General features: G+C 41.5%; 2 protein-coding genes across 7 annotated transcripts in view; one reads left to right on the forward strand and one right to left on the reverse strand.

Annotated features, from left to right (window-relative positions):
- Positions 1 to 10,690, reverse strand: part of LOC106808418 (snRNA-activating protein complex subunit 1-like) — a 23,967-nt gene extending 13,277 nt beyond the window's left edge. For 2 of the 3 annotated variants that reach the window (XM_014811161.1, XM_014811140.1), the window contains exon 1: positions 2,857 to 2,918. The gene's annotated coding sequence lies outside the window, so the exon portion shown is untranslated. Of the gene's footprint in view, positions 1 to 2,856; positions 2,919 to 10,656 lie in introns of those variants that run through there. The other variant, XM_014811145.1, reaches the window with a different exon arrangement.
- The window catches only part of LOC106808443 (nuclease EXOG, mitochondrial-like), a 14,690-nt gene continuing 7,040 nt past the window's right edge, over positions 3,052 to 10,701 (forward strand). For 2 of the 4 annotated variants that reach the window (XM_014811169.1, XM_014811178.1), the window contains exons 1-4: positions 3,052 to 3,341; positions 6,608 to 6,652; positions 7,410 to 7,963; positions 8,170 to 8,387. In XM_014811169.1, coding sequence (XP_014666655.1) covers positions 7,643 to 7,963; positions 8,170 to 8,387 — 539 coding nt within the window. In that variant the 5' untranslated portion in view covers positions 3,052 to 3,341; positions 6,608 to 6,652; positions 7,410 to 7,642. The remainder of the gene's footprint in view (positions 3,342 to 6,607; positions 6,653 to 7,409; positions 7,964 to 8,169; positions 8,388 to 10,701) is intronic. The other 2 variants (XM_014811186.1, XM_014811193.1) reach the window with 2 other exon arrangements.

The following is a 10,701-nucleotide window of genomic DNA, read 5'->3' on the forward strand; positions in this document are numbered from 1 at the left end:
ACGTCAAGACATGGCAATTATGAACACTCAATGAACAGCAGCATGAAGTTGAAAGCAGAGACCTCCCGGACTAACTCAGAAGAGTTCGCGCTTCCCTGCTGTGGTCCCGGGGTTGAGAGCGAGAGTACATCTCCCGCAGCGACCTTCGAATGGCGTTTTGAGTAATTCAGAGCTATGATTCAGAGCGTAGTAGAGAGTGCGGCATAATCAGAGCCGCCATTCAGAGCATTATTAATCAGCTATCAGCAAGATAATTACTGGTTCTGTACTTATGTGTGAAGTTTACGATGTCGTTTTAAGTATTCAGCTTGTAAAAAGTTGCATATCGTAGTGCAGGGTACAGACCCGTACCAACATACTGCTCACAGCTACGACTACTAATAGGCCGCCCAAAAACGAATGGCTAGGGAGTTGAAAGCGACCTATGGAAGGACGAGCGCGAGACGATCACGCGCCAAGCCTGTCGGACTAACCTTGACTACTGATATCTCGTACTCTGTAGCCGTAGATACAATACTCAGGTCAATAGTCAGAATATACATGCATATCCAGACATTAACGGGGAACCTGAGCAGTGTAACGGCTAGAGATGAGTGTGCCTGAAAGGAGTGCGTTGAGGGACTTCGACCGCGCAACGTCCTACAACAAGTTAAGCAGCGCTGCCAGCCTATGATGCCGTGCGACCGAATCCACAGGACCGGCGGGCACGCATCCATAGCTGCAGCAAACAGGCCAGAATTTTAAGCAGGAGGCAGCAAAGAGGCAGACAATGGGACGGGAAGAAAACGCGCAGGACTTAGCATGGGGGTCGTCACAGATGGGGGCGCCAGAGAGCGACCAGCCGTTGCATTTCGGCCCGTGTTCCATTTCCGTGGGTCCTACGGCGTTTTCACTATAAGCTCTCAAACATAAAAAAGTTCTAAAACATAAGGAAAGAAATCGACTAATACTAGTATAGAAGTATGGAAAATGTTAAAATATGGTACGGAAAATATGTACGCGATGAGTATTGATACATTTCATAAGTGGAGAGTGTGGACTATAAAATTTTCACGAGGACCGGTCTTTTATCGAGAGATGAAATCACGTAGCTTTTGGAGGAAAGTATTTTATTTTTTATTTTATGCCTTGGTGAAAGAGTGATTTTAAAGTAATGAGGCTTAACAATTTAGAGAGAGAGCTTAGCGAGGCGCGGATATAGGAACATCACGCCCCCCATCATCCCCCTTCAATCAGCCCCCCGCCATAATGTAATGATGTCACTGCACGGCCCTATCATCAGTGTGTTTGTTTGGCTGCCAGCACGAGAATGAAGTCTATCGATGTATTCGGCGAGGAGCGACGAGGAACGATAAAGGGGAGCAGCCAAAAATTGAAATCAATGATGGGCCACCTGAAAAAAAAAGTTTAGTGATGGAGGCCTTGCTTAAGGAGCGATATCCAACAATCGAGATGAGAGAGGCGAGTGAAATGCTTAAGCCAACAAGACAGTTTATAAGCGCGAGCGTCAACAGTAGACGCTGTCCGCTCATGTCCGTTAATGGCTGATCCTACTAGTCCCGTTGGCAACGGTACCAGGGCCTATAGTACTAGGAGGACTTAATAGACACAATACGCTCCTTACATCCTTGTCGGGTTATCATAATTGGATCTCAAGGCTATGCGTCAGGTTGCCCTTGAAACATTTATGTTTACAGGTGCTAGCCGGTGCCACTTTAGTAATGAGAATTCAGTGGCCAAAATGGATTTCTCAGTGGCCCGAGTGCTAATTATTAATAAGTGTTTGTATCCTAACTATGTAATGTTTTTGCAAAAATGCGGCAATACGGACAGTAGCTAGATACGACACAAACAAAGAAGAACAAGAACCGACTGAGTCAATATATTGCCCAAATATTAGAAAAGCTATTCAAATTCTCAGTGCAGTAATCTTCATAATTAGCAAAACTAGAGGTCATTTAAGTATTCAATACCAAAACTGCCTCCAATCATCAATTGTCAGTGGACGTCCATCCTGAACACTTCTAAATCAGAATCAATTTCGACATGGGGTCAGACACCATCAGAGCTAATCAATGAAAATAAAATCATATCGTATAAGATCAAAGATGGAGAACAAGCACTCTGCTATGTACGCACTATCTGAACATCGTGGAGAAATGAATGTAGGCAAATAGAACCCACACATTTGATGAGTAGGCAATATAGATTGCACTGCACTACTGTTTTGCGATTTAGGCCAAGTAAGGCATTGTTCCCTTGGTGCGATTCCACATTCTCCAAAGAATCTGCATCAGAAAGCCACACAGTAGCAGGCACAACACACAAGCTGAAGAGCGCACAGATGGGCAACGACGCGACACACGACCCAACACACACACACACAAACAAGCGCGTCAACACACGCGGACACAGGTCTGGCGGAGCAAGGGACGGGCCACGACTTCAGGATCATATTTACCAGTCAGTATTTTATACATCTCAATCATGTTGGGCCTGACTCGCCTATAGGCTAGAGTTGGGAGCCTGAGTTGCCGGAGACGATCATCATAGGAGAAATCTGCCATACCAGGGATTTGCTTGGTTGCACGCCTCTGAACATTTTCGATTGCTTCTATGTGTTTCACTAGATGGGGAGCCCATATCTGATTTGCGTACTCCAGGTGAGGGCGTACAAGACCAGTGTATAATAATTTAAAAGTTTTCACATCCATGTATTCCATAGTGCGCCTAATCAGCCCCATGATCGAGTTAGCTTTGTTAACCTTTTCAGTAATAGCAAACATAAATAGCAAAACATATGCAACAACACGTGAATACTAAAAGCACAGCTACACTTCACAATAAAGTACACACCAGACAAATAATGCTGATAGTGATAATAATGCTCTGAATGCGCTCTGATATGCCCACCTCTCTATACCACTGATCTCTATAATATAATCTAGGTCTCAATAATAACTGATAATCAATAACTGATCTCAATAATAATTATATTATAGAGATCAGTGCTCTATACGCTCTGAATACTCAAACCGCCATCGAAGTGCGCGGGAAATGACGTCACCGGAACCACAGCAGGAAGCGGAACCTCTTCTGAGTAGTCCGCGAGGTTCTGTTCAACTTCATCTGCTGTTCATGGTTCATCATTGCCATGTCAGCGTAATACGAGCATGTTATAGGTATTTTATAAGTTGTACCTATTAACAATATGTTGTACAAACCACCAAAAGGCCCGCGGTTTACATTACCGGCAAAACTTGTGACTGGCTTCCTTGGACTTGAGTTTGCGGTGCTAGTCGGCTCTTATTTCTGGTACAGAAACATGGTATATGATGAAAGTGAGTAGGGGCCTACGGCACAGGCACGTGGAGCGTCTCAATAAAATATAATACTAAATAAATACGAAATCTATTTACTACCAAAGTTTTCTATACTCTCTTTCACCTATTATTGCCCACAATTTCTTGCAAATGCCGCCCAAATGCTCATCTGCAACAAACACTCAGTGACTCACTGGCTGCCGCTGCACACTGACACAAATATATAATTTATAAATTATAATATAACTGGGCTTATATTATTATATATATTTGACATATATACATATTACATATACATTTATGTGTCAGTGTGCGGCGGCAGCCAGTGTTTGTTGCAGATGGGCATTTGCAGGAAATTGTCGGCAATAATAATTAATATTAATACTAATAGGTGAAAGAGAGTATAGAAACATTAAGACTTTGGTAGTAAATAGATTTTGTATTTATTAGCTCATCTGACTATAAGTCAGATGCAGCTTGTAGAATCGCATGATCGTTCGTCCGTCAACAGTTGGGCACAAATCTTGACCGCTCTACGTACGGTCACGATATTCGGGACGTCTGGGGGGATCGTGAAAAGGACTGGGATGACCAATTTGGGGGTCAAAGGTCAAGATGTGTAAACGGAGGGGGAATATTTCCCACTTAACTTAAAGCCTCACAATGCGCATCCAAATGCTAATTTCTACAGTACTAGACTAGCAAATACTTCGTGGCATGAATAATCACACTACCTTATGACAAAATAAACTCTAGTGCCTCCCATTTCACTGCGCGTTGTCTTATAAAGGTATTTGAAAATATCTCCACTGTTGTTCAAATTCTCCGATGTTGTTGACACGTTTGCGTTGCTCTGCCAGGCAACCGTCCAGCGGGTGTAGCAAAGATTTCTACGGCCCGTGTGCGTTTTTCGCTTGCACGCTGCTAGCGCAATGTTCGCGCTGTTAGCGATATCAAGCCTAAAATCAATACGTTATTTTCACGTTTATTACGCTGCCTATAAATACTTTCCTAATAGTCTTTGATGTTACATATACAGCAGTTCACAATACTACAACTATCTTATGCACTGTCGCCACTATGCAAACAGTTTACCCGGGACAAACAATTCCTTGCTCAACACCCTGTAGTAACATGTGACGTCACCAAACCAAGTCGATGCTATGTTGTTTGAAACAATTTAGCGTTGGCGCCTGATTACCTGATTTCGCACCTCTTTCTTGTTGGGAACGCGCAGTCAAATGGGAGGAACTAGAGTTTATTTTGTCATAAGGTAGTGTGATTATGCATGCCACAAAGTAGTTGCTAGTCTAGTACTGGAGAAATTTCAGCGTTTGGATGCGCATTGTGAGGCTTTAAGGTATAGGAGGAAATACGAAATTGCAGCACAAATCTTAACGGCTCAATGTATGCTCTTAATATTCGGTGTATAGTGTGATGGGCAGGAAACCCATCACCAGTGTGAAATTGGAGGTCACAGGTCAAAGGGCAGTGGGTGAAAGGTCAGATATCAGACATTTTCTGAGGACATGGCCTAATGGACAGAGTGAAAAACTTTTTTGTTTCAGTGCTAACCTACCATTTTTATCACTTTATTGAAAGGACCATGAAATGTGCTTTCCACTGACGTGCGAAGAGTAAGTGTCTGATAACCTTTTGACTCTGAAAGGGAGGGTTTAACATGGATTTGTTGACTGTTAACAAAGGACTGAACTGCTTTTGCTATTATTAGAGCCCATACCTGTGTGGATGTGAGGCTACATTTGCAGTTCAATTGCAAAGACAAAAGTTTGTTGAACAAGGTTTACACTCCTTAAATCATATTATTTTCTAAAGCAGTCTGTATATTAATAGCACCCTGAATGCTCGCGTGGCTACCGGCATCCGAAATGTAGGCAAAAAACCGGGGCAACCCATTACTTATGCATGGGGGTGAACTGGCACTTTTCTAATAAACATGCACACCTGCAATGCAGATGTGTTTAATTTTTACTCACAGCTGAGCAAAATTGTTGCCTGCCTGAATATACTTGGATTTTAGCTAGTAAATTTCAGCAATTCAATGGAATTAGGTTATCTCTACTTTCTTGACTTATCACCAATGCACGAAGGGCGATGCCATCTTTGATTATTGATTACACTTGCATGCGCCATCTCGCGGCAACTATAGGCCTAGTGATACGTACATTATGACACGAATATATAAGACAGTCGAGCAGGTATGAAGTAGGATGCATTGTTAGGGTTTTGTTTTAGTGTTAATACCTATGCTACACAGTTTTGATGATGACGTAGCCGGTTTAGCGATAGAACAGGCTTTCAACCTTTTGCAGAAACGAAGGCCAGTACAGTAGAGCAGCAGACCTCAGATGAGCACTGTCGCTAATGCGGCACTTGTTTAGCATTATATTTTATTGAAACGCTCCAAGTGCCTATGAGTACGTGGGTTGTGTTGTCATATTACTACTACTGGCTACTCATAGTCATACCTCTCATTGTTAGCACAGTCCCTTTGGGCTTTTAGACTAGACTCAAGTCTAGTTCAGTAGTTGAGACTGAGGTATGTCATTGACATTGTCAATGACAATGTCACTGTCAGTGCAGTGTAGTACTAGTAGTAGTACTTACTGAGTTAATCACTCAAGTTACTGTTTCAAACAAGCTAGTTAAAATTTTAGTTTCTCTATGCAGTTTGCTTTTACATTTTGCTAAGAAGAGTAATATTTCACAACATTCTAATCAATTTTGCATAATGAAACATTATTTTGGTAACTAACTAATATCTAGTGTCGTCCAAGGAATCGCAATCAATCACCGTGTTTCACTACATACAGTACTGCATGGGCCAGCTTGGCGCGGCTAGCAGCAATGGCTCAGGTAAATTTACAATGAGCGGGCCGGTACGCAAGACTGGTAGCGTGCCAGAATGGCCGAGCATCTAATTTCTCACCACCCCGTTGAACCACTAAATGTTTTAAAACACAAAGTACATGAATACACTGTGAATACCCTATACTTTCTGAATTCGAGTGAAACTACTTTGTCTCTGCGGATTTACAGCCTGAAATAAGCATTTTTTTTATCGAAAATCTCGAATAATTTTTGATTTAATTAACTAGAAGAGTAGTTTCAAATGGATGGATTGGACGTTATCAGTCACCTTTCATTTGAGATTGATTTTTGGACTAATTCCCGAAACTAATTTTTATGTAGGAACTCAGATCTGCCATATGTAACTTTCATAGTTTCAAAGTAACCTACATCATGCTCTTTTGTTATTTCAGCATACAGAAAAAAGATGCATGACAAATACCCAGGAATTTCGAATTGTAAGCAAATTATTATATATTATGACCTGTACAGTGTATCCATATGTTTATTAGTTTCATGCGTGATGATCTTGTTTTAAAGTACGCAATTGTATTTTTAGGTAGTAATATTCTGATTACTTAAGGTTATTAAGGATTGCTTGTTTAGCCTTCCAAGCTGATTAGTTTGTTTGTGTGCATTTCATGATTAAGCTGTACTTGGTTGTCACGCTCGTAGGGTCTATGTCCCCCTGCCCTCTGTTTGACCTGGCTCGTTTAGCTATTTCTGACTAACACCAACCCTAACCCTAACTCTATATATATTATATATTATATATATATTATATATATATTATATTAGTCAGAAATAGCTAAACGAGCCAGGTCAAACAGAGGTCAGGGGGACATAGACCTTATCTGCGGTTGTCACACTTACCAAGGAATGCTGCTTAGCGTCGTGATCAAAATGAAATTTTTTTGAACGACAAACATCAATAGCAGATAATTATAAAGAAATAACTTTGTTTGTTGTAGCAAATCTGTAAGACACTTACAATTATTTAAAACACTGAAAACGGATTAAATGTTAAGCAGCAGTATCATGCCAATATTTTAGAGACGGTCAGTTATGCGATAGAGTTGCTGTTCGCGCCATTTTATGCAGCAACCAGTGGCCGATCATGCAAGTTGGACCAATTGGCAATTGCAAGCGCTATTTTTAGCTTCCGTAATTGTAATAATGGTAATGCTAAATATAAGAGATTTGTTTGTGTTTCAGTGTTCTACAAGGCGTGTGAATGGACAGGTGACGTACAACTAAAAGACAGGCGCACGAAGGACTATCTGATGTGGGGGTTGACAGAGCCTATCAACGAAAAGCCATAGTGATCAATGATTTTGCTTCCTGGTTTTACACTGGAACTCGTGTATTTCAGTGGCATATTTGTAGCGTGTGTTAAACAAACTATGTGCAGTTGATTTGAAACTGAACTTGGAGACCAGTGATTGACAATGGCAATGTTCAGAGGTGTCCTGATTGGAAGCAGCTCCACAGCGCTTCTCTGCACGTTGGGGTTCTATACCTACAGTCACAGCATTCAGCAGGCAGCCACTACCAGGCCGGCGAGCAGTCCTTTAGACTTGCAGGGAACAAGTTATCACGTCACGAGCGATGAACAAGCGGTGAGACAACGTGGAAGTGAAATACTCAAGTACGGTATTCCGGATCGCGGGCCCATGGTCAGCTACTATGCCAACCACGTTCTCTCGTATGATCAGGCGAAGCGCACTCCTCTCTGGGTGGCAGAGCATATACAGCCTCATCACGTTAAGGTCTGTACAAGTCTGTATATATATCAGTCTGTACTTGTTTTTTATGTATTGTTGTGCGTGCAATTTTCACTGGAAATATACTGTAAATAGTTTAGCTATTGAATGACTTTAAACTAATGAATCTCAGAAGGTTAATTGCAACTTGATATTATATGTTATAACCAATGTTAGTAGTATAATCTGACACCTTTCTTCACATAAATTAGGGTTCAGCTGATCGCAAAAGAACAAACTTCAATCCAGACCCTGCCGTTCCGACGATGTTTTCAGCTACGAACGATGATTACCGGAAAAGTGGCTGGTCGCGTGGACATATGGCACCAGCTGCAGATAACAAACACGATCAGATAGCGATGGAAGAGACATTCTACTTGACCAATATACTTCCTCAGGACATGGATAATAACAGTGGATTTTGGAACAGGTATATATATGCTTTATCTATCAAAGGTTGCCAAGTTCTCCCCAGGAATTTCAGAAAACGTCATTTGTGGATGGATGGAGGAGGGCTCTGAAGGGTGATGAACCAATAAATAAGAGTCAATTACGCGTGTCATTAGCGACTCACAGATAAACTGTACCAGTTCAGAGATGTATACATAAATATGTGAAAACATGATTTTGTTGGGATAGTCAAAAGTAAAACAGCTGTATAATTAGGATATGTCGATAAGGTAATGTCCAAGGATTTATGGGACGTCGCAAATTAGCTTCAGATTTGAAGGCAATATCAGATGCAACATGCATTAAATGTCTGTGGAGAACCCCGGGCTGTATGTTTTCCTATATATCGTAATATCTTTAAAGCCGCACTATGCGCATCCAAACGCTAATTTCTCCAGTACTAGACTAGCAAATACTTCGTGTCATGCATAATCACACTACCTTATGACAAAATAAACTAGTTGCTCCCATTTCACTGCGCGTTTGCTTAAACCCCACAAGAAAGAGGTGAGAAAACTGATTGATTACGATATGATTTTATTTTATGATTAGACTCTGATGGGTCTGACCCCATGTCAGAAATTGATTCTGATTCATCAGAAGGTTCAGATGACAGTCACACTGACATTGAATGATTGAAGGACAGTTTTGATTGACATCTTAATGACATAAGTTCTGCTACTTAATAAAGATACTGCCAGAGAATTTGAAAGCTTTTTAATATTTGGGAACATATTGAACTCAGTCAAGCTTTTGTTCTTTCTTTGTTGTTGTCGTAATCTAGCTATGTTATTGCGATTATTTGCCAAAACACATTACCCATAGTTAGGATACAAACAAATTATTTAATAAATGTAGCAACTGGGCCACCTGAAAATCCATTTGGCCACCTGAATCTCATACTAAAGTGGCCCGGCCGGCCACCTGAAAAAAAAGTTAAGGGCAACCCCTGAGTAGCCTTAGATACAATAATGTAACCCGACAAGAGTAGGGGTCTGGGCTAGCTCTAGTAACTATAGCCCGCGTACAGTTGCCGCGGGACTATAGGATCAGCCATTACGGATGCGCGGGACAAACTTACTCGCGACGCCTCGCGACTATAAAACGTCTGTGGTAAGCAATTAATGCCTCTTATCCGACGTGAATATGTCTTAAGCAAGGCTCCACACTAACTTTTTTTTCAGTGGCCCATCATTGATTTTCAATTTTTGGTGGCCTGAAAATGAAATCAGGTGGCCCGAAAAAAACAACATGAAGGGCGATGAAAAATCATTATGGGGGTGATGAAGGGGGATGATGGGGGGGTGATGTATCGCGCGTAGGCTAATATCATTAAATTGTTTAAGCCTAAAATTACCTTTAAATCGCTTTTTCACAAGGCATAAAATAAAAAAATAAAAATATTTCCCTCAAAATTCATCCTTTGAGATTTAAATCGATAAAAAGGGGAAAAAAATTTTATGTGCACAAATTACCACCTTATGAAAATGTATCAATACAATCCGCGTACTATTTCGTATCAATATTTTATAAAATTTTCCATTAAATAATAGTCCGATTTTTCTTATGTTTAGAACTTTTTATGTTTGGAACTTATAGTGAAAACGCCTAAGACCACACGGAAATGGAACCACGGCGAAATCAAAAGCGTCGCTCTCGCCCCCCCATCTGTACGACCCCCCATGTAAGTCGCGAGTTCCTCCCACGTCCCAAATGTCTGCCCTCTGTGTCCCCCGCTAAAATTCTGGACTGTTTGCTGGCAGCTATGGATGCGTGCGCCGGCCTGTGGATTCGGCGCACGCATCCATAGCTGGCAGCGCTGCATACTGTTGTAGGACGTTGCCGCGGTCGCAACGTCCTCAACACCTCCTTTCGGCAACACTTCTCTGGTATCCCGTCTCATCTGGATTACAACTTACATTATGATTATCATGTATTGACTATTGACTATATTGTATCTACAGACTACAGAGTTACGAGTACAGTAGTCAGTAGCCCGACCAGGCTGTGCGACGGATCGTCTAGTAGTAGTATAGGTATTCTAACCCTAGCAATACCGTTTCTTGGGGCCCCTAAGTTAATAGTACTAGTAGTCAGTAGCCTGTGGCTGTACCGGGTTGTACCGGCAACAAACATATGCAACAACACGTGAATACTAAAAGCACAGCTACACTTCACAATAAAGTACACACCAGACAAATAATGCTGATAGTGATAATAATGCTCTGAATGCGCTCTGATATGCCCACCTCTCTATACGCTCTGAATACTCAAACCGCCATCGAAGTGCGCGG

The sequence above is a fragment of the Priapulus caudatus genome, unplaced genomic scaffold, assembly GCF_000485595.1.
Source record: "Priapulus caudatus unplaced genomic scaffold, Priapulus_caudatus-5.0.1 Scaffold13, whole genome shotgun sequence".
In the NCBI taxonomy this organism is placed as follows: domain Eukaryota; kingdom Metazoa; phylum Priapulida; class Priapulimorpha; order Priapulimorphida; family Priapulidae; genus Priapulus; species Priapulus caudatus.